Below are 27,322 nucleotides of genomic sequence, written 5' to 3' on the forward strand. Positions count from 1 at the left end.
GTGTTGACTCTGAAAGGTTTCTGGTTAGTCAGTAAACTTTACCATCTAATTCTAACTAAGAATGAATTTTTAACTTATAATGAAAGATTTCAGACTAAAGTGTTTGAGAGTGTCGTTTAGCTCTGCATTCAGTGGCAGCTAATTAAAAGAAGCAATAAATAAATAAATTAATTAAATAAATACATAAAAATAAATATTCTAGTTTAGTAAATATTCATATATATTCACAGCCTCCAAATCCAGCAACTGCAGGAGGTCCCACTGCAGCAGTGCAGCCTCTGTACAGTGTGACTGAGGGAGGTTTTTGTACGGCTCTGTATCACTGTGTGAACAGATTGTTACTGCTGATATAATGGTAACTCTGACAGAAATAATCTCCATCATCTTCAGGCTGGACTCCACTGATGGTCAGAGTGAAGTCAGATCCAGAGCCGCTGCCACTGAAACGAGCTGGAAAACCAGACTGAAGCTGATTCGCAAGTATAATCAGGAGTTTAGGAGCTTCTCCAGGTTTTTGCTGATACCAGTGTAAATAGTGGCCATATGAGCTGGAGTAATACACTGCAGTGCTGATCCTACAGCTGATGGTGACTGTGTCTCCTGGAAGAGCAGATTTCACTGCAGGAGTCTGAGTTACAGTCACCTGACCTGTGGAGAAAAAGACATGCTCATTTTACATAGATATATATAAGTACAAGTCCCTAGTATGTCCAGGACAGGTCACTCTAAAACTGAAATATATAATAGTTTCTGACCTTGAGTCCAGAAGATCAGTGTCCAGATGAAGATGGGGATTAAAGTCATGGCTGCTGTGGGTGAAGCAGTTGCTGTAGCAGCTCTCAGTCATTAAGTGTTAAACTCACAGCACTATAAACTCTCCCAGAGCACTGAAGCATGGAGCACTCAGAGCAACGTGTCTCCTGTCTATGTAAAAAAACACAGTATTGGCAGCAATGTTCCAGATAGATAGTGCAAGTAGAGCATCAAAAGAGGTGTGTGGGATTTAGTTCAGTCCTTGTGAGTTTAAAAACCTGATTGCTTGAGGATCAAAGCTGTTGCAGAGTCTGGCAGTGATGGCACGGATGCTCCGGTACCTTCTGCCAGACGACAGTAGTGAAAAAAGTCTGTGTGAGGGATGGATGGGGTCGTTCACGATGCTGGTGGCTTTCCGGATGCAGCGTGTGGTGTAGATGTCCATGATGGAGGGGAGAGAGACCCCGACGATCTTCTCAGCTGTCCTCACTATGCGCTGTAGGGTCTTGCGGTCAGGAGTGGTGCAATTCCCAAACCAGGCGAAGATGCAGCTGCTCAGAATGCTCTCCACAGTTCCCCCGTAGAACATTGTGAGTATGGGAGGGGGGAGATGAGCTTTCTTCAGTCTCCGAAGGAAGTAGAGGCGCTGCTGGGCTCTCTTGGCTATGGAGTTGGAGTTGTGGGACCAGGTGAGGTTCTCTGTGATGTGGACGCCGAGGAACTTGGTGCTCCTGACGATTTCCACAGCAGAGCCAGTGATGTTCAGTGGGGCGTGGTCACCCCGCACTCTTCGGACGTCAACAACCATCTCCTTAGTTTTGTCTACATTCAGAGACAGGTTGTTGGTTCCGCACCAGTCTGTTAGCCGCTGCACCTCCTCTCTGTACGCTGACTCATCATTCTTGTTGATCAGACCCACCACAGTCGTGTCATCAGCAAACTTGATGGTGTGATTTGAGCTGTACTTTGCAGCACAGTCATGAGTCAGCAGGGTAAACAGCAGCGGACTGAGCACACAGCCCTGAGGGGCGCCGGTGCCTAACTGAGGTCTCTTAGTCAGGAAATCCAGGACCCAGTTACAGAGAGAGGCGTTTAGGCCCAGCAGGCTCAGTTTTCCAATCAGCTTCTGAGGGATGATGGTGTTGAATGCTGAACTGAAGTCTATGAATAGCATTCTGACATAAGTGTCTTTATTGTCCAAGTGGGTGAGAGCCAGGTGGTGGAGATGGCGTCGTCTGTTGAGCGGTTGGGGCGATATGCAAATTGCAGTGGGTCCAGTGAGGGAGGAAGCTGGTCTTTAATGTGCCTCATGACAAGCCTCTCAAAGCACTTCATGATGATTGGAGTGAGTGCAATGGGACGGTAGTCATTGAGGCAGGACACTGGAGACTTCTTCGGCACAGGGATGATGGTGGTGGACTTGAAGCACGTTGGAACGACTGCAGTGCTCAGAGAGATGTTGAAAATGTCCGTGAGAACATCAGCCAGCTGTGCGGCGCAATCTCTGAGCACTCTGCCCGGTATACTGTCGGATCCTGGTGCTTTCCATGGGTTGACTCTGAGTAGAGTTCTCCGCACATCAGCTGTGGTCAGACACAGTACCTGTTCATTTGGAGGAGGTGTGGTTTTCCTCGCTGTCGTGCCGTTCTGTGCTTCAAACCGAGCGTAGAAGTTGTTCAGCGCGTCTGGAAGGGAGGCATCACTGTCACAAGCAGGTGGAGATGACTTGTAATTGGTGATGGCCTGGATGCCCTGCCACATGCGCCATGTGTCAGCAGTGTTTTGAAAATGTTCATGGATTTTCTCTGAGTAGGCACGCTTAGCCTCTTTGATGGCCCGGGAAAGCTTGGCTCTTGCTATCCTGAGGCTTGCTCTGTCCCTTGACTTGAAAGCCTTGTCACGGGTTCTCAGTAGCATGCGCACCTCTGCAGTCATCCATGGTTTCTGGTTGGGGTGAGTTGTGACGAGTTTGGAGACAGTAACATCGTCAATGCACTTGCTGATGTAGCCAGTCACTGATTCTGTATACTCCTCCAGGTTGGTGGAGTCCCTGGAGGTTGCTGCTTCTCTGAACATCTCCCAGTCAGTGTGCTCAAAACAGTCCTGAAGAGCACAGATAGCTCCTGGTGGCCAGATTCTGACTTGCTTCTGGTCTGGTTTGGCACGTCTGATGAGCGGTCTGTATGTTGGAATGACCATCACAGAGATGTGGTCTGAGTAGCCGTAGTGGGGGCGGGGCTCAGCCCTGTACGCGCCGGGGATGTTTGTGTAAACAAGATCCAGCACGTTAGCCCCCCCCGGGGTTGCAAAGTCCACATACTGGTGAAATTTGGGGAGTACTGACTTCAAATTTGCATGGTTAAAATCTCCAGCAACGATAAACAGTCCGTCTGGATGTGTGTTTTGCAGATCGCTGATAGCGCTGTACAGCTCGTTCAATGCGGCGTTAGCATTAGCACTGGGAGCTATGTACACCGAACAGCATAGTTAGCTAGCTCTCTTGGCAAATAAAATGGCCTGGCTCTGACAATCGCAAACTCCACCAGCGGTGAGCAGTGACTAGAGACTAGCGCCGCGTTTCTACACCATTCAGTGTTGATGTGAACACACAGTCCCCCTCCTCGGGTCTTGCCGCACAGCTCAGCGTCTCTGTCCGCACGGAAGCACAAAAGTCCAGAGTTGAGCTCGTCATCCATGTCTCCGTAAAAACGAAAACACAGCAGTCTCTGAACTCACGCTGGGTAGCCCGCTGAATCCGGAGGTAGTCCAGTTTATTCTCCAATGAACAAACGTTTGATAGAAGAAGCGATGGAACGGCTGGTCGTCTGGGGTTAGCCATTAGCCTAGCGCGCACCCCGCCTCGCTTGCCTCGCTTACGCCTTCTCGCGCATTGCTTTCGGCCAGCAGGCTCACGCAGCGCCGTGGATCTTAGCAGGCCTAGCTCGCGCAGCACTTCCCGCAGCTTTTTAGGAGGATGCAGAGTCTTTTTAGGTCAGGATAGAGTTTATTTGTTAGCTTGCTGCCATGACTACAGCTCTCTGTGTTTGCCTGCCAATTTGCTTCATATCTGGCAACCTGAGGTGTTGAAATGGTACTAAGAAATAGGTAATGACTGGGATCACAGACCAAAACAGAAACAGTCTTTCCACTCCGGAATGGAAATTGGCTGTAGCTCTGTTGTTGGAAAAGCCAAGAATTCAATTTAGCATGTTTTCTTAATCTCTGATGACATTTAATGGTCATTTTATGATTTTGTACAGAAAATATATTACATAGTATTTCTTTAAAGTCTTTATATACTCATAAAAGCAATTTGATTGATAACTAGTTATTATTCCTGCCTAAATTCCTATTCCTAAATTCTTTACACCTTTCCAGAGTCTTACACTGGCCTAAAGGTAAGATTCAGTATTTCAGTCAAATCTTGGCTGATAAGCTCTCTTTACAATCACCGAAATAAACTAATCCCTTATCAAACCAGTGTGAGGTTCTTCTGCATAACCACTAGGGGGCGATCTCATAATGTTCAGTGGATAAATGGCCTTGTTTTGATGAGTTTGGCACTTTTCTACACTCTGTCTATCATTGTGAAGGGAAGCGACAATAGCAGTGAGTTAATTCCTCTAAAAACATTGTTTGAGTGTGTTTGTAGTCTTGTTTTCTGTGAGTCTGTTGGAGAAATAGAGGAACTATTTGTCTTATTCTGATGGAGTGATTTGTGTTTAAGGATTAATAGTTTTATGAACATTTGTTCCAGTATTTAGATGTCAGTGTTGACTCTGAAAGGTTTCTGGTTAGTCAGTAAACTTTAACTTCCAGTTCTAACTAAGAATGAATTTTTAACTTCTAATGAAAAACTTCAGACTAAAGTGTTCCAGAATGATGTTCAGCTCTGCATTCAGTAGCAACTAATTAAAGAAGAAGCAATAAATAAATAAATAAAATACATATTCTAGTTTAGTAAATATTCATATATATTCACAGCCTCCAACTCCAGCACCTGCAGGAGGTCCCACTGCAGCAGTGCAGCCTCTGTACAGTGTGACTGAGGGAGGTTTTTGTACGGCTCTGTATCACTGTGTGAACAGATGGTTACTGCTGATATAATGGTAACTCTGACAGTAATAATCTCCTGTATCTTCAGGCTGGACCCCACTGATGGTCAGAGTGAAGGCTGTGTCTCCTGTCTATGTAAATATCTTCATAACAGAACTTCACCACAAATTTCACTTCTGTAGATCATCTGATCTGCACTGCATCGTTCACTCTTCTAATTAAAATAATAGAAATAATGTTACCTCTGCCAGTAGGTTGTTGTTGGCCGTTTTTGTTGAATTCACCATCTTTGCTCTCTTTAATTTATAACTGTGAGTTGTGGTATAAAGATTTTTACAGTTCTGCTTCTTTTCTTTTTATTAAATGACAATCACAACACAGCTGTTTGTCCATATAAAGTACTTTATGGATTTAATTACTCAAAATCTCTCTTCAGCCTCTTCCAGTGCTTCTGTCTCTCTTTTTTTTTACAGGATGGAAGTGGCTGATGATCACAGAGAGTTCTAGAACGGCAGACGTGAGAATTTAAATGTGTAATTGCAGGCATTGTGTAGAACAGTATTTTGTATGGCCAGTTATGCTTTGAAGCCCAGATGAATCTGACGATTATGAGTGCATTGAAAGAGAATTCAAAGAAAACTCAGTCAAAACTTGGTGAAGGATGTGTCGTCCCAGGATAGGAATGCATTATCTGCTATTGTCATCACATCTTTATCAATTTAATGTTGATTTTTTTCCTTTGAGATCTGATCTGGACCTTCTTTTTAAGCCTTTATGTGTGTAATGTTAGTATGTAAAGACTTGTAACATGGTCTGAAAAACTCCCACCAAATCCAAACCAACGTCTTTGAATTTTAAATGATTATTTCATGTTTTACAGGGCGACTCACAGCAGCACAGACACCATTTTTAGCATATTTATTCCTCTGACTCAGTAATGCTACTTCTTTCAATTTAAATAAATCTTACAGAACGCAGTACAAAAATATACAATATGTACAATTAATATTATATAAGGCCCAAAGAACTGTTTAACCAACTGACCAAACCATGATTCACCCTCAAGATGGACAAGCTTTACAGAACAAGCTTTATCAACAAAGCACAGCTACTTGGTGACTGCAATGGACTGTGATTCAGTTAGTGATGCTAACCCAGCTGGAGCTGATGAGGTGTTGAAATGGTACTAAGAAATAGGTAATGACTGGGATCACAGACCAAAACACAAACAGACTTTCCACTCCAGAATGGAAATTGGCTGTAGCTCTGTTGTCGGAGAAGCCAGGAATTCAATTTAGCATGTTTTCTTAATTTCTGATGACATATCATGGTCATTTTATGATTTAGTACAGAAAATATATCTTACATATTGTTTCTTTAAAGTCTTTATATAGTCAGAAAACCAATTGATTCATAACTAGTTACTATTCCTTTCTAACAACTCTTTACACCTTTCCAGAGTCTTACACTGGCTTAAAGTTGAGATTTAGTATTGCAGTCAAATCTCAGTGACACAGCACCCACCCTTACTGTGCTGCCCCTGTCCAGTGTGGAGCAGGATCGGGAGAAGGCCACTCTGGTCTGTGTGGGCAGCGGGGGCAAAAGCAAAGCTACTTGGTGACTGCAGTGGACTGTGATTCAGTTAGTGATGCTAACCCAGCTGGAGCTGATGAACCTCCTGCTTAGTCTGTCAATCACCTTATAAACATAAACTACATGAAAAAATACACCTCTTTATAATCTGACATGTACGTGCAAAATAAACAGCATCTGAAATTTTCACACTTTCACAAAAATGCTCAACAGTTTCTCTTTAGGTTGAATGAGATTATTGTCAGTGTTAAGTTTCTCCAACATTGCAAAAACAGAAAAGAAAGCCATAAACAGATAAACTGATTAACACACTTCATCTCATTTTATTAAGTCTACCAGATTAATGCATGTTTTACTCAATGCAATATTCAGTGTTATTTCTCAGAGAGTCAGACTGAAAATACGACTCACACTGAAACAGTGTAAACTATGAGAGAATGAGATTTAAGGCACATTGGCGGTACATGCTAGCTTCACTAGCCTAGCCTGCACATGCTAGCACAACTAAGCAGGCCAACTTCAGCCTCATCTGCCTTGATAACCCAGCTGCACATGGACCACAGAGCATGAATCCGAGTACTCAAATGTTAAAATGACTTAAAATGCTCATTCCTACAAGCAGCCGTGATGAATTAGTTAAGGTTAACTGACCTCAGCTGGAGCTCAATGCTCACCTGCTCAGGAGAAAATCAGCCAACTAGGCAACCGTCTTAAAGTCCTTCTGGGCTCTAAGCTGTCTCCATCTTTCAAATACATCACCAATATTTACTCGCGTTTTACTACGTCTCTGGTCATGGAGCTTTTTAGGAGGATGCAGAGTCTTTTTAGGTCAGGATAGAGTTTATTCGTTAGCTTGCTTCCATGGCTACAGCTCTCTGTGTTTGCCTGCTAGTTTATTTCATATCTGGCAACCTGAGGTGTTGAAATGGTACTAAGAAATAGGCAATGACTGGGATCACAGACCAAAACACAAACAGACTTTCCACTCCAGAATGGAAATTGGCTGTGGCTCTGCTGTCGGAGAAGCCAGGAATTCAATTTAGCATGTTTTCTTCATTTCTGATGACATTTAATGGTAATTTTATGATTTAGTACAGAAAATATATTACATAGTATTTCTTTAAAGTCTTTATATACTCATAAAACCAGTTGATTCATAATTAGTTACTATTCCTTCCTAACAACTCTTTACACCTTTCCAAAATCCTACACTGGCTTAAAGTTAAGATTTAGTATTTCAGTCAAATCTTGGCTGATAAGCTCTCTTTACAATCACTGAACTAAACTAATCCCTTAACAAACCAGTGTGAGGTTCTTCTGCACAACCACCAGGGGGCGATATATGATGTAAAATAAGAAATAAATGGCCTTTATTTGATAAGTTTGGTCCTTTTCTACTCTCTGTCTATCATTGTGAAGGAAAGCGACAATAGCAGTGAGTTAATTCCTCTAAAAACTTTGTCTGAGTGTGTTTGTAGTCTTGTTTTCTGTGAGTCTGTTGGAGAAATAGAGGAACTATTTGTCTTATTCTGATGGAGTGATTTGTGTTTAAGGAATAATAGTTTTATGAACATTTGTTCCAGTATTTAGATGTCAGTGTTGACTCTGTAAGGTTTCTGGTTAGTCAGTAAACTTTAACTTCTAATTTTAACTTGTAATGAATTTTTAACTTCTAATAAAAGATTTCAGACTAAAGTGTTTGAGAATGATGTTCAGCTCTGCATTCAGTCGACTACTAAATAAAAGTAGGCGAAAATAAATAAACAAAGAATAAAAACAATAAATAAAATAGTAAAGTATTATATTTTAGTGTATATTCATCATGTAAACTGAGAGCTGAGCTCTGTTTTCCCCTCATTACTGAGCACAGTGAGGCTGTGCTGTGTGAACAGTGTGGTGTTTTAGAGCAGGAGGTTTTTGTACAGTTGCTGAATGAGTTTGTATCACTGTGGATGACTTTCGGTGGAGGAACCAAACTGTCAGTTGGACGTGAGTAACTAACTTTCTTTATTAGCAACATAATCCATTCAGAATCAAAGTCATTTCTTGGGTCTGTTGTAGAACTAGATGAGAGGAGAAAACTGTTCAATATGTGTTTAATATTTATTCAGTGTTGAGGTTTTTACAGTGACGCTCTTATTTTGAAGTGTCAGTCTTTCTCAGTTAAAAGTTCACCTTGTGTAATAATCCAGTTCTGAATAGTGTCCAGACTTTAATCTAGTGTAGATGTTACTAAAGATAACAGACATGCAGGCATTTCTTTAAAAGACTGTAACAGCTTGTGCAGTTGTGTGCAAAAGTCTGGGCGCCCCTGGCCGAATGACACACTAATGCACATTTTAATGCACAGCTACTGTTTATTCACTGAATTTAAGATATTAGGGGGGAATCAAACATGGAAACAGTTGTGTAACTTATATTTTATGCTTTTATTAATGTTTAATTTAGATAATAAACAGTAATTATGCATTAAAATGTGCAGAACCATATCATATTTAAGCATAGTCTATGTGGAGGATGGGGGTCTTCAAATTATTGAATACAATTGTTGCTGTTTCAACAACTGGAATCATTTTTCAACCATATAAAAGAAAATGGTTTGTCTAGTAACTGATTCTAATCTGCTTCTGTTCAAAACACAATTCATAAAATGCAACGAAGCTGTAAATAAAAATGAAGAAATATTGAATGTGTCCAGAATGATAAACAGAGCTGTAGAAGATCCTAAAATAACTGAAGCTGCATGACATCGGGAATAAAGCTATAATGAAATAACATACAGAATTAATCTTATTAAAAGATCAAATCTCAAGTCAGATAACTCGACACAAAAGTTAATCTGAAGAGATATTTACAGTATATTATTTATAAGTTATCATTATTCAGCTACTTATTGTTCTAAGAAATCTAGAAATGTTGAATAAAACCTCTAAAAATACAGTGCAGCATAAACTAAGAAAATTAATTTACTATAACAAGTGATTCCAAACTATTGAACATGTATGATTGAGCTCTATAACACAGTTTTACATTTTAGATTTTATTTTTATGTTATTATTACTTTTTCAATATCAGTATTTATTGCGTAATCAGTATATTAATGTTACATTCACTGCTCAATCAGTGATAAGATGGATTTGTGAAAAGTGGGTTATTTATGTAGAAAATACTGCACATTGTTCTTAATGCTTTTATTAAAGTCCAATAGTAATACGTTCAGGACACAATATCATTTATGAAATATTGTAATTCAGGTCAGATATATTTGAAATAAACAGGCTGCAGTTTGAATGTGTTTTTATGCTCGACTGAACTCAGTTCTGCTCTGTGTGGTTTGAGAGAAATGAAACACAGTGTCTTCCTGTGGCGACTCCACCTGTTTCTCTGGGCTGAATGATTGATAGCTGTCTCCACCTATCAGAGCTTTAGACTGTGTATGTGTGTCTCCTAGGTGACACGGCACCCACCCTCACGGTGCTGCCCCCGTCCAGCGTGGAGCAGGATCAGGAAAAGGCCACTCTGGTCTGTGTGGGCAGCGGGGGCTTCCCCTCAGACTGGAAGCTGAGCTGGAAGGTGGGCGGTGACTCATTGGAGTCGGGGGTCAGTCATAGCCCTGCGCTTCTGCAGAAGAACGACGGCCTCTACAGCTGGAGCAGCACCCTGACCCTCAGCCAGCAGCAGTGGCTGAAGAACACAGTGACCTGTGAGGCCACCAAGGACTCCCAGCCTACCGTCCGCAAGACAGTGAGCGCAGACCAATGCTCTGACCTGTGACCTCACAAATGCACCTCCGCTTTGCTAAGATCGGATCATTTAGCACAGCCGTCAGTTAGATGTGTTAAATGTGTTTCAGTGCTGAAATGTGTGAAACTTTGCCTTATAAATAAAAGCTTTCCTTCAAAAACTGAAACAGTGCTCTAGTTTCTGCTTTACACTGTTTTATAAATCAATTGCATTATGATTCTGATTACGACCTTAGTTTGGATTTACCTATGCTGGTCTAAGCTGGCCTAACTGGTTTATGCTGGTCTAAGCTATTTTAAGCTGGTTTAGGTTGGTCATATCTGGTCTAAAATGATTTATGTTGGTCTAAAATGGTTTAGGCTGGTCTTAGCTGGTCTAAACTGCTTTAGACTTGTCTTAGCTGAACTAAACTGGTTTAGGCTGGTCTTAGCTGGTCTATGTCAGTCTACACTGGTCCAGTGCTGGTCTAGTCCTGGTCTGGTGCTGTTTTGACTGGTAAACCATCATGGTCATGCTGGTTGACCGGCATTCCAGCATTCAAATAACAACATAATGTTGTTATCAGAACAAAACCTCGTATCTCTGAAATGGTAACTTTACAGGAGAAGAAAAAGAACGACTTTACTTTTAATGTAAATCAGTGTGATCAGACATTTTCCAAGTCATTTTGGGTCATTTCTTTTGGTCCATTCATCATGAAATTTACACACAATGTAAAGGGCAACAGGCATTTTCAAATTATGCCAAAAACTGAAAAATGAGGTGCAAGGTTTTGACAGGAACCCTATGCTGGTTCAGCTGGTGACCAGCCATGCTGGTTTTTCTAGTGGTGAAATAACACCCCAAGATAGCAGCGTGACTTTGATCCATAATTGATCCATAATCTTCCATCAGAATCATCAATTTGGTCGAGTTTGAAATGTCAATATCAATATTGTATTGGATCAACGTTATCAGAGAAAGTCTCCAGTTTCTAACACTGAACACGATTTCTTTGAATATACTGTAGTATTTACCACTATTAAAGGTTTTCGCACAATCATGTTGCTTTATTGTCCAGCTGTTGTTGGCCACAGCCAAGTTTTTCTCTAACAGTTTGTCCTCTGTCAGTTGTTCCTGGCCACACTATGCTCCCCGGGGAGGTTCCTACCCCCGCCCACTCAAATAAAAGTCCTTAGCAAAATAAACCCAGTGAATAAATGCTGGAAAACAAAACCTGGAATTAACATGCAAATGTTTTTTGAACTCGCTACAATACATTCATTTATAGTTGACCACAGGATGGAACTCACCAGCTTGTAACGTTGGCAGTGTTCATGTGGAATATACATTGATTCATAGTAGAGCGGTAGCACTGATGTTGTTTCAGCACTAGTTCAGGTTTCAAAAGTGATTAAGGATCAACATTAGATTAGAACACTCAGTCAATGAAGTTAACAGTGAGGATTTAATGTTTATTTAATATGAATTCAATGACTGTTTGCTCTCTGGGACTGAAATCAAACTAATGTACACAGGAGTGGGGATTAGGATGATTCCAGCTCTTTAGCCGGAAACTTTTAGGCTTACTGAAAGATTCTTAATTATAACTATGCATTAATTAGATCATAATTAAAGACCTATTTTACATACAGTGCCAATGACAATGTGTCTTCCGTTCTGTCAAGCTTATTTGGCCAAAAACGCAAATCAGGCTTTCAAAATGGCAGGAAAAAAGAACAGCAGAACAGCAAGTCAGGCAGTTTTTCAGCAGCAAATATGGTTTGTTAAAATATATATATAAATATAGAGCTGCTATGCTGTAGAAACCGAGTTGGAAAATGGGAAAAAAAAAACACTGAGTGTAAATAGAGGAGCTATTTGTCTTATTCTGATGGAGTAATTTGTGTTTAAGGATTAATAGTTTTTTGAACATTTATTCCAGTATTCAGATGTCAGTGTTGACTCTGTAAGGTTTCTGGTTAGTCAGTAAACTTTACCGTCTAATTCATTAAGAATGAATTTTTAACTTCTAATGAAAGATTTCAGACTGAAGTGTTTGAGAGTGTCGTTTAGCTCTGCATTCAGTAGCAACTAATTAAAAGAAGCAATAAATAAATAAATAAATAACTTATTTAAATAAATAAATAAAAATACATATTCTAGTTTAGTAAATATTCATATATATTCACAGCCTCCAACTCCAGCACCTGCAGGAGGTCCCACTGCAGCAGTGCAGCCTCTGTACAGTCAGACTGAGGGAGGTTTTTGTACGGCTCTGTGTCACTGTGTGAACAGATGGTTACTGCTGATATAATAATCACCCTGACAGAAATAATCTCCATCATCTTCAGGTTGGACTCCACTGATGGTCAGCGTGAAGTCTGTTCCAGAGCCGCTGCCACTAAAACGAGCTGGAAAACCAGACTGAAGCTGATTCGCAAGTTTAATCAGGAGTTTAGGAGCTTCTCCAAGTTTCTGCTGATACCAGTGTAAACAGTGACCAGATGAGCTGTAGTAATACACTGCAGGGCTGGTTCTACAGCTGATGGTGACTGTTTCTCCTGGAAGAGCAGATTTCACTGCAGGGGTCTGAGTTACAGTCACCTGACCTGTGGACTCTGGAAAAATACAAGTTGATATGACATTGTACCATTGCTCTCATTTAAGACTCATTAGTGTAATATTTAAAAAATGTAATTCATGTATTTTTAGAGTCTGACCTTGAGTTCAGAAGATCAGTGTCCAGATGAAGATGGGGATTAAGGTCATGGCTGCTGTGGGTGAAGAAGTTGCTGTAGCAGCTCTCAGTCATGAAGTGTTAAACTCACAGCACTATAAACTCTCCCAGAGCACTGAAGCATGGAGCACTCAGTGCAACGTGTCTTCTGTCTGTGCAAATATCTTCATAACAGAACTTTACCAGAAGTTTCACTTCTGTAAATCATCCATTTGGGATTTTTTTCTTGTTCACTGTGCATTAAGATAAAGGAGATGTTCACATAGACACATAGGGAAAGAAGGCCTGCGTCATGGCAGCATTGAGGATAAAGAGGTGAATAAACCAGTTATTTTTCAGTTACAGCTACTTTTCAAAGAGCAATTCTGATGCATTGTCATCTGATTTGTTCACTGCTTAACCTGCAGAAGACACAGTGACCAAATTGTGAATAATAGTTGGCTTCTGCACAGTTTCATTTGTCTTAGATGATGGCAGAACTGAAGTTAGGGCAGAAGATTTATTTGTACAGAACTTTAAGAGTTTATTGTATCATAGAAAATATGAATAAATGTTAAAAAATAAAATAATCCAGAGGCAAATGTGAAACTGTTAAAGAATAAACATGGGCAGAATGGGTAACATGATAAAACACAGTGACACTTTAAAAATGGACAGGGCCCACCGGCAGGCCCAAAGTTTATTACACTCTTCTATTACCTAAGAAAAGCTCAACCAGTTTGCAATGAAGTCCCTGTAGTTACTGAATAATAAGCCTTAGAATGTAATAAACCTGGGATTATTACATTCTCAACCATCTCAACATTCTCAACAAGCCATTATAGACACACTGACACCATTATGTAACTGGATTAGGTTATGGGTTGAGGTTAAGGTTAGGATTAGGTTTTGGTTTGAATTTAAGGTTAGGATTAGGACCAGAGTGAGGGTTAAAATTATTATTTTTTTGGTTGAGGTTAAGGTTAGGGTGAGTGTTAAAATTAGGCTTAGGGGTGAGGTTGAGGTTGAGGTTGAGGTTAAGGTTAAGATTAAGGCTAGGATTAGGGCCAGGGTTAGGTTTTGGGTAAGGTTAGGTTTTGCATAATGAAAATAACATATTAAATCTACTTCATGTATCATATCAACAATACATCTACTTAAGTACTACTCTGAGTAATATATAAACAGAACATCTTCAAGATATTTAATTCAATGTATTCAGATCCTACAGTATTTCACTGATATGTTGTTGATGTGTTACTGATACTCTGTTACGAGTTTATTAATCATCTATAAAGGGCCACTTAAAATACAGTCACCTTCATTCTTATTTGTAATAATAGAGTGCCTTCATCTACAAAACTCAGCCACTGTGATGTAATAAACAGTCATGAGAATTCTAATAATCTTTTCTCAATATGAACAATAAATATTATGTTTGGCCCTTTATTTACCAATAAAGTCAGGTTAGTCTGTGACTGCAATGAGGACAGACAAGAAGAGGGTCAGTTATTTAGCAATGTTAAACAGCGGGAGCTTGAACATGAACAATAAACATAACTTGAAATTAATAACACGCTGTGAATGTGCAAACCCAATTCCAAAAAGTTTGGATGGTATATCACAGGTGTTTCTGTCCATCCTTCCACTGTGAGAAGACGACTCAGCACTATGAGTCTAAAAGGATGTGTACCTGTTAAGAAGCTCTTACTGAGAAAAGAAAACAGACAAAGAACAATGGACCGAACACCCCAGAGTCCAGACCTCAACATCTCACTGAATGTATCTGGGATTATTTGGATAGTGAGATGCAGAAAATGTAACCAACTTCTAAGACTGAACTTTGGAGGTGTGGAAAATTTTCCCTGCAGATTTCTTTGAAAACCTGAAAGCGGGTCTGCTGAAAAGAATGGACGTTGTAATAAAGGTGAAGGGAACTGAGTTGCCATAGTGAAAAGTGTCTATTAACACCTCTCTCAGATGTCCATATGATATTCCATGTTAATAAAACCATTGTGATTAAAGTCAGTTATGCATTCTCTACTGTTAGTAGTGAGTTGAAAAACTAGACTGAACCTGATTCACAAATTCAGTGAGGGATTTATGAGCAGGGACGGGGGAGTAGCTAAGTAGCGCGCTACTTTTTGTAGTTAGCTGCAAATTTTTGTAGCTAGTAGCTGTAGCCGCTTCAGTTTTATTAAATAGCTGTAGCGCCTACAAATTTTTGTGCAGCTATAGTGAAAGTTTTCACTACAATTTCTCTACAGGCTTCAGGCAACCCGCGAAAAATCTGAACCACAGAACGCAGTCGTTAACTGGGCTGGCGGCGAATGTGCAATCCTGACTGAGCCACTGACAGTTTGAGCAAATGGGCACGCGTTGGCCCCACGCGCTGATCACCCCTTACTAGTAGGCTTAGCTTACGTCGGCAACTGTGGCTGCTGTGGGTGAAGAAGTTGCTGTAGCAGCTCTCAGTCATGAAGTGTTAAACTCACAGCACTATAAACTCTCCCAGAGCACTGAAGCATGGAGCACTCAGGACAACATGTCTTCTGTCTAAGTAAACATCTTCATAACAGAACATTATCGGAAATTTCACTTCTGTAAATCATCTGATCTGCAATTTATTGTTCACTCTTCAAATTAAAATAATGGAAATAATGTTAGTCAAGTCAAGTCAAGAGGCTTTTATTGCCATTCCATCTATGTACAAGTACACAGTGGAGTGAAATTACATTCCTCCAGGAACTACACGGTGCAACATGGAACAAAATAGACAGTATAAAGTGCAACGTGCAGACGTAAGTGTGCAAAACATTAAACTAGAATCAAAACAATAAATACGAGAAATAAAACAGACATTAGACACAGTAAACAGACAGGTCAGTGCAGTGCTGACACAGCACTCATTTCTGAGCATGAGGTAGGGTTGTGGAATAAGGTGCAAAGATTATTTAACATGCTGTGATCTGTGAGTAAACACAGTCAGATAACATACATGAGCAAAGCAGTTACTGAGGTAGGATATACACAGTACTTGAGTAAACACAGTGTAAACACAGTGTTAGAGGCAAAGTTCCAGACAGTGCAAGTAGAGCATCAAAAGAGGTGTGTGTGTGTGTGTGTGTGAGTATGTGTGTGCGTGTGTGTGTGTGTGTGTGAGTGTGGAGTATGTGTGTGAGGGGGGGTTTTCAGATCAGTCCTTGTGAATTTAAAAACCTGATCGCTTGATGAACAAAGCTGTTGCAGAGTCTGGCAGTGATGGCACGGATGCTGTGGTACCTTCTGCCAGACGGCAGCAGTGAGAAAAGTCCATGCGAGGGATGGATGGGGTCGTCCACAATGCTGGTGGCTTTCCGGATGCAGCGTGTGGTGTAGATGTCCATGATGGAGGGGAGAGAGACCCCGATGATCTTCTCAGCTGTCCTCGCTATGCGCTGTAGAGTCTGGCGGTTGGAGACGGTGCAATTCCCAAACCGATGATGCCGCTGCTCAAGATGCTCTCCACAGTCCCCCTGTAGAACATTGTGAGTATGGGAGGGGGAGATGAGCTTTCTTCAGTCTCCGTAGGAAGTAGAGGCTATGGAGTTGGTGTTGAGGGACCAGGTGAGATTCTCTGTGATATGGACACAGAGGAACTTGGTGTACCTGACGATCTCCACAGCAGAGCCAGTGATGTTCAGTGGGGGGGTGGTCACCCCGCACTCTTCGGAAGTCAACAACCATCTCCTTAGTTTTGTCCACATTCAGAGACAGGTTGTTGGTTCGGCACCAGTCCGTTAGCTGCTGCACCTCCTCTCTGTATGCTGACTCATCATTCATCATCACTCATGTTACCTCTGCCAGTAGGTTGTTGTAGGCCGTTTGTGTTGAATTCACCCTCTTTGCTCTCTTTCATTTATAACTGTGAGTTGTGGTATAAAGATTTTTACAGTTCTGCTTCTTTTCTTTTTATTAAATGACAATCACAACACAGCTGTTTGTCCATATAAAGTACTTTATGGATTTAATTACTCAAAATCTCTCTTCAGCCTCTTCCAGTGCTTCTCTCTCTATTTCTTTTCAGGATGGAAGTGGCTGATGATCACAGAGAGTTCTAGAACGCTCAGATATTGTGATGTAATAAAGAGGGACAGACGTGAGAATTTAAATTATGTTCCACTTACAGCTGCACTGTGTACATTTTGGGGATTTGGAGACACCTCTGGTGGAAATGTGTAATTGCAGGCATTGTGTAGAACAGTATTTTGTATTGCCAGTTATGCTTTGAAGCCCAGATGAATCTGATGATTATGAGTGCATTGAAAGAGAATTCAAAGAAAACTCAGTCAAAACTTGGTGAAGGATGTGTCGTCCTAGGATAGGAGTGCATTATCTGTTATTGTCATCACATCTTTATCAATTTAATGTTGACTGTTTTGCTTTCAACACCAAAATTGCGATCTGGAACATCTTTTTAAGCATTTCTGTTTGATCTTAGCATGTAAAGACTTAAAGTGGTCATAAACGGTCTGAAAAACTCCCATCAAATCCAAACCAATGTCTTTGAATTTTAAATGATACCATTTTAGCATATTTATTCCTCTGACTCAGTAATGCTACTTCTTTCATTTTAAAGAAATCTTATAGAATGCAGTACAAAAACATACAGTATGTACAATTAATATTATATAAGGCCCAAAGACCTGTTTAACCAACTGACCAAACCATGATTCACCCTCAAGATGGACAAGCTTTACAGAACAAGCTTTATCAACAAAACAAAGCTACTTGGTGACTGCAGTGGACTGTGATTCTGTGATTGGGTTAGTAATGCTAACCCAAATGGAGCTCATGAACTTCCTGCTTAGTCCCTCAATCACCTTATAAACATAAACTACATGAAAAAATACACCTCTTTATAATCTGACATGTACGTGCAAAATAAACAGAAACTGAAAACTGAAAAGAAAGCCATAAAAGGATAAACCAATTAACACACATCATCTCATTTTATTAAGTCTACCAGATTAATGCATGTTTTACTCAATGCAATATTCAGTGTTTTTTCTGAGAGAGTCAGAGTGAAAATTCGATTCACACTAAAACAGTGTAAACTATGAGAGAATGAGATTTAAGGCACATTGGCGGTACATGCTAGCTTCACTAGCCTAGCCTGTACATGCTAGCACAACTAAGAAGACCAACTTCAGCCTCATCTGCCTTAATAACCCAGCTGCACATGGACCACAGAGCATGAATCCGAGTACTCAAATGTTAAAATGACTTAAAATGCTCATTCCTACAAGCAGCTGTGATGAATTAGTTGAGCTTAGCTGACCTCAGCTGGAGCTCAGTGCTCACCTGCTCAGGAGAAAATCAGCCAACTAGGCAACCATCTTAAAGTCCTTCTGGGCTCTAAGCTGTCTCCATCTTTTAAATACATCATGAATATTTACTCGCGTTTTACTACGTCTCTGGTCATGGAGCTTTTTAGGAGGATGCAGAGTCTTTTTAGGTCAGGATAGAGTTTATTTGTTAGCTTGCTTCCATGGCTACAGCTCTCTGTGTTTGCCTGCCAATTTGCTTCATATCTGGCAACCTGAGGTGTTGAAATGGTACTAAGAAATAGGTAATGACTGGGATCACAGACCAAAACACAAACAGTCTTTCCACTCCAGAATGGAAATTGGCTGTAGCTCTGTTGTTGGAAAAGCCAGGAATTCAATTTAGCATGTTTTCTTAATTTCTGATGACATATAATGGTAATTTTATGATTTAGTACAGAAAATATATTACATAGTATTTCTTTAAAGTATTTATATACTCATAAAACGAATTTGATTAATAACTAGTTACTCTTCCTTCCTAAATTCCTATTCCTAAACTCTTTACACCTTTCCAGAGTCTTACACTGGCCTAAAGTTAAGATTTAGTATTTCAGTCAAATCTTGGCTGATAAGCTCTCTTTACAATCACTGAACTAAACTAATCCCTTATCAAACCAGTGTGAGGTTCTTCTGCATAACCACCAGGGGGCGATCTCATAATGCTCAGTGGATAAATGGCCTTGTTTTGATGAGTTTGGCACTTTTCTACGCTCTGTCTATCATTGTGAAGGAAAGTGACAATAGCAGTGAGTTAATTCCTCTAAAAACATTGTCTGAGTGTGTTTGTAGTCTTGTTTTCTGTGAGTCTGTTGGAGAAATAGAGGAACTATTTGTCTTATTCTGATGGAGTGATTTGTGTTTAAGGATTAATAGTTTTTTGAACATTTGTTCCAGTATTTAGATGTCAGTGTTGACTCTGTAAGGTTTCTGGTTAGTCAGTAAACTTTAACTTCTAATTCTAACTAAGAATGAATTTTTAACTTCTAATGAAAAACTTCAGACTAAAGTGTTCGAGAATGATGTTCAGCTCTGCATTCAGTAGCAACTAATTAAAGAAGAAGCAATAAATAAACAAATAAATAAATAAATAAAATACATATTCTAGTTTAGTAAATATTCATATATATTCACAGCCTCCAACTCCAGCACCTGCAGGAGGTCCCACTGCAGCAGTGCAGCCTCTGTACAGTCAGACTGAGGGAGGTTTTTGTACGGCTCTGTATCACTGTGTGATCACCCAGCTACCACTGACAAAAGCGTCACCCATACAGAAATAATCTCCTGTATCTTCAGGCTGGACTCCACTGATGGTCAGAGTAAAGGATGACCCAGATCCCCAGCCACTAAAACGAGCTGGAAAACCAGACTGAAGCTGATTCGCAAGTTTAATCAGGAGTTTAGGAGTTTCTCCAGGTTTCTGCTGATACCAGTATAAGGAGTGACTATTTGAGCTGTGTTCATGCACTGCAAAGCTGGTTCTACAGCTGATGGTGACTGTGTCTCCTGAAATAGCAGATTTTACTGCAGGAGTCTGAGTTACAGTCACCTGACCTGTGGACTCTGGAAAAAAAGACATACTCATTTTACATAGATATATGTACAAGTCCCTAGTATGTCCAGGACAGGTCACTCTAAAGCTAAAATATAGAATAGTTTCTGACCTTGAGTCCAGAAGATCAGTGTCCAGATGAAAATGGGGATTAAAGTCATGGCTGCTGTGGGTGAAGAAGTTGCTGTAGCAGCTCTCAGTCATGCAATGTTAAACTCACAGCACTATAAACTCTCCCAGAGCACTGAAGCATGGAGCACTCAGAGCAACGTGTCTCCTGTCTATGCAAATATCTTCATAACAGAACTTCAACACAAATCTTACTTCTGTAAATCATCTGATCTGCACTGCATCGTTCACTCTTCTAATTAAAATAATAGAAATAATGTTACGTCTGTCAGTAGGTTGTTGTAGGCCGTTTGTGTTGAATTCACCCTCTTTGCTCTCTTTCATTTATAACTGTGAGTTGTGGTATAAAGATTTTTACAGTTCTGCTTCTTTTCTTTTTATAAAATAACAATCACAACACAGCTGTTTGTCCATATAAAGTACTTTATGGATTTAATTACTCAAAATCTCTCTTCAGCCTCTTCCAGTGCTTCTCTCTCTTTCTTTACAGGATGGAAGTGGCTGATGATCACAGCGAGTTCTAGAACGCTCAGATATTGTGATGTAATAAAGAGGGACAGACGTGAGAATTTAAATTATGTTTCACTTACAGCTGCACTGTGTACGTTTTGGGGATTTGGAGACCCCTCTGGTGGAAATGTGTAATTGCAGGCATTGTGTAGAACAGTATTTTGTATTGCCAGTTATGCTTTGAAGCCCAGATGAATCTGACGATTATGAGTGCATTGAAAGAGAATTCAAAGAAAACTCAGTCAAAACTTGGTGAAGGATGTGTCGTCCTAGGATAGGAATGCATTATCTGCTATTGTCATCACATCTTTATCAACTTAATGTTGATTATTTGCCGTTGAGATCTGATCTGGACCTTCTTTTCAAGCCTTTATGTGTGTAACATTAGTATGTAAAGACTTGTAACATGGTCTGAAAAACTCCCACCAAATCCAAACCGACGTCTTTGAATTTTAAATGATTATTTCATGTTTTACAGGGCGACTCACAGCAGCACAGACACCATTTTTAGCATATTTATTCCTCTGACTCAGTAATGCTACTTCTTTCAATTTAAATAAATCTTATAGAACGCAGTACAAAAATGTACAATATGTACAATTAATATTATATAAGGCCCAAAGACCTGTTTAACCAACTGACCAATCCATGATTCACCCTCAAGATGGACAAGCATTACAGAACGAGCTTTATCAACAAAGCACAGCTACTTGGTGACTGCAGTGGACTGTGATTCAGTTAGTGATGCTAACCCAGCTGGAGCTGATGAACTTCCTGCTTAGTCCCTCAATCACCTTATAAACATAAACTACATGAAAAAATACACCTCTTTATAATCTGACATGTATGTGCAAAATAAACAGCATCTGAAATTTTCACACTTTCACAAAAATGCTCAACAGTTTCTCTTTAGGTTGAATGAGATTATTGTCAGTGTTAAATTTCTCCAACATTGCAAAAACAGTAAAGAAAGCCATAAACAGATAAACTGATTAACACACTTCATCTCATTTTATTAAGTCTACCAGATTAATGCATGTTTTACTCAATGCAATATTCAGTGTTTTTTCTCTGAGTGTCAGAGTGAAAATACGACTCACACTAAAACAGCGTAAACTATGAGAGAATGAGATTTAAGGCACATTGGCGGTACATGCTAGCTTCACTAGCCTAGCCTGCACATGCTAGCACAACTAAGCAGGCCAACTTCAGCCTCATCTGCCTTGATAACCCAGCTGCACATGGACCACAGAGCATGAATCCGAGTACTCAAATGTTAAAATGACTTAAAATGCTCATTCCTACAAGCAGCCGTGATGAATTAGTTGAGCTTAGCTGATCTCAGCTGGAGCTCAATGCTCACCTGCTCAGGAGAAAATCAGCCAACTAGGCAACCGTCTTAAAGTCCTTCTGGGCTCTAAGTTGTCTCCATCTTTTAAATACATCACCAATATTTACTCGCGTTTTACTACGTCTCGGGTCATGGAGCTTTTTAGGAGGACGCCGAGTCTTTTTAGGTCAGGATAGAGTTTATTTGTTAGCTTGCTTCCATGGCTACAGCTCTCTGTGTTTGCCTGCCAATTTGTTTCATATCTGGCAACCTGAGGTGCTGAAATGTTACTAAGAAATAGGTAATGACTGGGATCACAGACCAAAACACAAACAGTCTTTCCACTCCAGAATGGAAATTGGCTGTAGCTCTGTTGTCGGAGAAGCCAAGAATTCAATTTACCATGATTTCTTAATCTCTGATGACATATGTTACGACCCGGTCTAGGTCGGGCCGCAACATAAAAATAAAGAGACCTCCGTGCCGTCCCGGTTCCCCAAGGCACACAGACAACCAATGTTTGCGACAATAACAATTTGGCTTTATTTTCAAGAGTTCAGGGCTTTAGACAGTTATGAAATGTTAGGGGAGGGAAGGGTAAAATAAAATAACAAACAAAAACACAGCTAACTTAAGTTTAGGAAAATATAACTTACCTAACAAACAAAAAGAAAATCAAATACAATTTCTAACCTAACTTCCTAACTAAAGCAAACCAAGAGAAAAAGACAACAGCAAAAAAAAATAACCCCCTCTTCCCCAGTGAGAGTTTATGTACAAGAGCTATTGTCTGGGCAGCCACGGTAGCTGAGTGTTTACAGTATACTTCAATGAAAGAGTAACGGCATGAGCAAGGACAAACAGCAAAACACCAGTAAACCATACACCAGTAGTGAAGCTCTCACACCAACACAGCTCTACAGCAGTAGTGTCGCTCAAGTGACTGCAGGGAACCAGGAACGCAACAGAAGCCACACCAGAAGCAAAAGCACCCCCCCACTTCCGCCTGGGCGTCTCTCTTTTATTGGCGGCTCCCCCTGGTGGTGGCTCAGTGCATCTTCCCTCAGCTCTGCAATAGATACAAAAAACACACTACAAAAACTATGACCCATAGGGTCATAACACATATAATGGTCATTTCATGATTTACTACAGAAAATATATTACATAATGTTTCTTTAAAGTCTTTATATACTCATAAAACCAATTGATTCATAATTGGCTACTATTCCTTTCTAACAACTCTTTACACCTTTCCAGAGTCTTACACTGGCCTAAAGTTAAGATTCAGTATTTCAGTCAAATCTTGGCTGATAAGCTCTCTTTACAATCACTGAACTAAAGTAAGCTCTTATCAAACCAGTGTGAGGTTCTTCTGCATAACCACCAGGGGGCGATCTCATAATGTTCAGTGGATAAATGGCCTTTATTTGATAAGTTTGGCCCTTTTCTACACTCTGTCTATCACTGTGAAGGGAAGTGACAATAGCAGTGAGTTAATTCCTCTAAAAACATTGTCTGAGTGTGTTTGTAGTCTTGTTTTCTGTGAGTCTGTTGGAGAAATAGAGGAACTATTTGTCTTATTCTGATGGAGTGATTTGTGTTTAAGGATTAATAGTTTTTTGAACATTTGTTCCAGTATTTAGATGTCACTGTTGACTCTGAAAGGTTTCTGGTTAGTCAGTAAACTTTAACTTCTAATTTTAACTTGTAATGAATTTTTAACTTCTAATAAAAGATTTCAGACTTAAGTATTTGCTTTCGGGGGAGGAACCAAACTGCACATTGTTCTTAATGCTTTTATTAAAGTCCAACAGTAATACGTTCAGGACACAATATCATTTATGAAATATTGTAATTCAGGTCAGATATATTTGAAATAAACAGGCTGCAGTTTGAATGTGTTTTTATGCTCAACTGAACTCAGTTCTGCTCTGTGTGGTTTGAGAGAAATGAAACACAGTGTCTTCCTGTGGCGGCTCCACCTGTTTCTCTGGGCTGAATGATTGATAGCTGTCTCCACCTATCAGAGCTTTAGACTGTGTATGTGTGTCTCCTAGGTGACACGGCACCCACCCTCACGTTGCTGCCCCCGTCCAGCGTGGAGCAGGATCAGGAGAAGGCCACTCTGGACTGTGTGGGCAGCGGGGGCTTCCCCTCAGACTGGAAGCTGAGCTGGAAGGTGGGCGTTTGCTCATTGGAGTCGGGGGTCAGCCCTGCGCTTCTGCAGAAGAACGACGGCCTCTACAGCTGGAGCAGCACCCTGACCCTCAGCCAGCAGCGGTGGCTGAAGAACACAGTGACCTGTGAGGCCACCAAGGACTCCCAGCCTACTGTCCGCAAGACAGTGAGCGCAGACCAATGCTCTGACCTGTGACCTCACAAATGCACCTCCGCTTTGCTAAGATCGGATCATTTAGCACAGCAGTCAGTTAGATGTGTTAAATGTGTTTCAGTGCTGAAATGTGTGAAACTTTGCCTTATAAATAAAAGCTTTCCTTCAAAAACTGAAACAGTGTTCTAGTTTCTGCTTTACACTATATACATATTCTAGTTTAGTAAATATTCATATATATTCACAGCCTCCGACTCCAGCACCTGCAGGAGGTCCCACTGCAGCAGTGCAGCCACTGTACAGTGTGACTGAGGGAGGTTTTTGTACGGCTCTGTGTCACTGTGTGAACAGATCGTTGCTGCTGATATAATGGTAACTCTGACAGTAATAATCTCCTGCATCTTCAGGCTGGACCCCACTGATGGTCAGAGTGAAGGCTGTTCCAGATCCGCTGCCACTAAAACGAGCTGGAAAACCAGACTGAAGCTGATTCGCAAGTTTAATCAGGAGTTTAGGAGTTTCTCCAGGTTTCTGCTGATACCAGTATAAGTAGTGACCATTTGAGCTGTAGTAATACACTGCAGTGCTGGTTCTACAGCTGATGGTGACTGTGTCTCCTGGACGAGCAGATTTCACTGCAGGAGTCTGAGTTACAGTCACCTGACCTGTGGACTCTGGAAAAAAAGACATGCTCATTTTACATAGATATTTATGTACAAGTCCCTAGTATGTCCAGGACAGGTCACTCTAAAGCTAAAATATACAACAGTTTCTGACCTCGAGTCCAGAAGATCAGAGTCCAGATGAAGATGGGGATTAAAGTCATGGCTGCTGTGGGTGAAGAAGTTGCTGTAGCAGCTCTCAGTCATGAAGTGTTAAACTCACAGCACTATAAACTCTCCCAGAGCACTGAAGCATGGAGCACTCAGAGCAACGTGTCTCCTGTCTATGTAAATATCTTCATAACAGAACTTCAACCCAAATCTCACTTCTGTAAATCATCTGATCTGCACTGCATCGTTCACTCTTCTAATTAAAATAATAGAAATAATGTTACCTCTGCCAGTAGGTTGTTGTTGGCCGTTTTTGTTGAATTCACCCTCTTTGCTCTCTTTCATTTATAACTGTGAGTTGTGGTATAAAGATTTTTACAGTTCTGCTTCTTTTCTTTTTATAAAATGACAATCACAACACAGCTGTTTGTCCATATAAAGTACTTTATGGATTTAATTACTCAAAATCTCTCTTCAGCCTTGTATAAAAGGCTAAGACAATTTGGGTGTATATCACTTTAAGACTCGCGTTCTATGGGTATAGGGGAGCGACGTGTATATTTCAGTAGTTTACCATCGTAGATGGATGAGTTCGCCAGTTCAGCTGCGTCACTCCATAGTCTAGTCTCACCTACCTATGACTGTTAACGTTCCTTATTCCTTCCTGTGTGATCCAACCAGCGATATTCTAGTATTGAGTCAATGACGGAAAGTAAGTGCTGTTGTTGTTGTGTTCATACCTCGTAAGTTCAACTCCACAATCGTATGTGTTCAGCGTGAGAGGAGACGTTGCCAATGTTGTCACGATGTACATGAAAATAACTGACTGCAGGAAGTGTTAAGCTAATCATTAAGAAGGCTCTAATCCTTTATATATCTCAGTTAATGTGAGACCATTGTATCGTAGTGAAGGCTTGGTAGCGTTCTATGTATGGAAATGGCCGCCGTATGTAAACGCCATTCTGCAGTACCCTCGAATAGCCAGGGGGTGTCACCATTGTCCTTTATGTACATGTTTGAGCACATCTATTCCTCTGAGGAGTAATATTCCCATTTATATGTGACTCTGGGTTACTGTTTCTGCTAAATGGGCATTGTAATGTTACTGATAAGTTTGTGCTTGATTTATGTTTGATTGCTGGTTTATTCTACTGTTATTTCAGACTGATGGCGATACTGAATGTCAAGCTGTATCACTAAATACTGCTGGAATACAATACAGTTAAAGAAAGAATTACATCTCCTCATCTTCTTTCCTGTGTCCTGACCGATACACCATCCTGCTTACTGTTAACCCTAAACAAACTAGCCCTACCTTACTCCCTATCAAGCAAGCCTCTTCCAGTGCTTCGCTCTCTCTTTCTTTACAGGATGGAAGTGGCTGATGATCACAGCGAGTTCTAGAACGCTCAGATATTGTGATGTAATAAAGAGGGACAGACGTGAGAATTTAAATTATGTTTCACTTACAGCTGCACTGTGTACGTTTTGGGGATTTGGAGACCCCTCTGGTGGAAATGTGTAATTGCAGGCATTGTGTAGAACTGTATTTTGTATTGCCAGTTATGCTTTGAAGCCCAGATGAATCTGATGATTATGAGTGCATTAAAAGAGAATTCAAAGAAAACTCAGTCAAAACTTGGTGAAGGATGTGTCGTCCTAGGATAGGAATGCATTATCTGTTATTGTCATCACATCTTTATCAATTTAATGTTGATTTTTTTCCTTTGAGATCTGATCTGGACCTTCTTTTTAAGCCTTTATGTGTGTAACGTTAGTATGTAAAGACTTATAACATGGTCTGAAAAACTCCCACCAAATCCAAACCAACGTCTTTGAGTTTTAAATGATTATTTCATGTTTTACAGGGCGACTCACAGCAGCACAGACACCATTTTTAGCATATTTATTCCTCTGACTCAGTAATGCTACTTCTTTCAATTTAAAGAAATCTTATAGAACGCAGTACAAAAACGTACAATATGTACAATTAATATTATATAAGGCCCAAAGACCTGTTTAACCAACTGACCAATCCATGATTCACCCTCAAGATGGACAAGCTTTACAGAACAAGCTTTATCAACAAAGCACAGTTGCTTGGTGACTGCAATGGACTGTGATTCAGTTAGTAATGCTAACCCAGCTGGAGCTGATGAACCTCCTGCTTAGTCTGTCAATCACCTTATAAACATAAACTACATGAAAAAATACACCTCTTTATAATCTGACATGTACGTGCAAAATAAACAGCATCTGAATTTTTCACACTTTCACAAAAATGCTCAACAGTTTCTCTTTAGGTTGACTGAGATTATTGTCAGTGTTAAGTTTCTCCAACATTGCAAACACAGTAAAGAAAGGCATAAACAGATAAACTGATTAACACACTTCATCTCATTTTATTAAGTCTACCAGATTAATGCATGTTTTACTCAATGCAGTATTCAGTGTTATTTCTCAGAGAGTCAGACTGAAAATAC

At 40.3% G+C, this 27,322-nt stretch overlaps 3 gene segments (V, D, J or C); 1 reads left to right on the forward strand and 2 right to left on the reverse strand.

Annotated features, from left to right (window-relative positions):
* Positions 1-319: 319 nt before the first annotated feature.
* LOC118811172 lies at positions 320-804 on the reverse strand. The segment is given in 2 exon segments: positions 320-648; positions 756-804. Coding segments are annotated over 2 exon segments (378 nt in total).
* Positions 805-7,845: 7,041 nt separating this feature from the next.
* LOC118812132 lies at positions 7,846-10,312 on the forward strand. The segment is given in 2 exon segments: positions 7,846-8,391; positions 9,854-10,312. Coding segments are annotated over 2 exon segments (360 nt in total).
* A 12,914-nt stretch (positions 10,313-23,226) lies between these two features.
* Positions 23,227-24,907, reverse strand: LOC118812133. The segment is given in 2 exon segments: positions 23,227-24,740; positions 24,844-24,907. Coding segments are annotated over 2 exon segments (387 nt in total).
* Positions 24,908-27,322: the final 2,415 nt, after the last annotated feature.

Source organism: Colossoma macropomum, unplaced genomic scaffold (genome assembly GCF_904425465.1).
Source record: "Colossoma macropomum unplaced genomic scaffold, Colossoma_macropomum, whole genome shotgun sequence".
NCBI classification, from domain to species: Eukaryota; Metazoa; Chordata; class Actinopteri; order Characiformes; family Serrasalmidae; genus Colossoma; species Colossoma macropomum.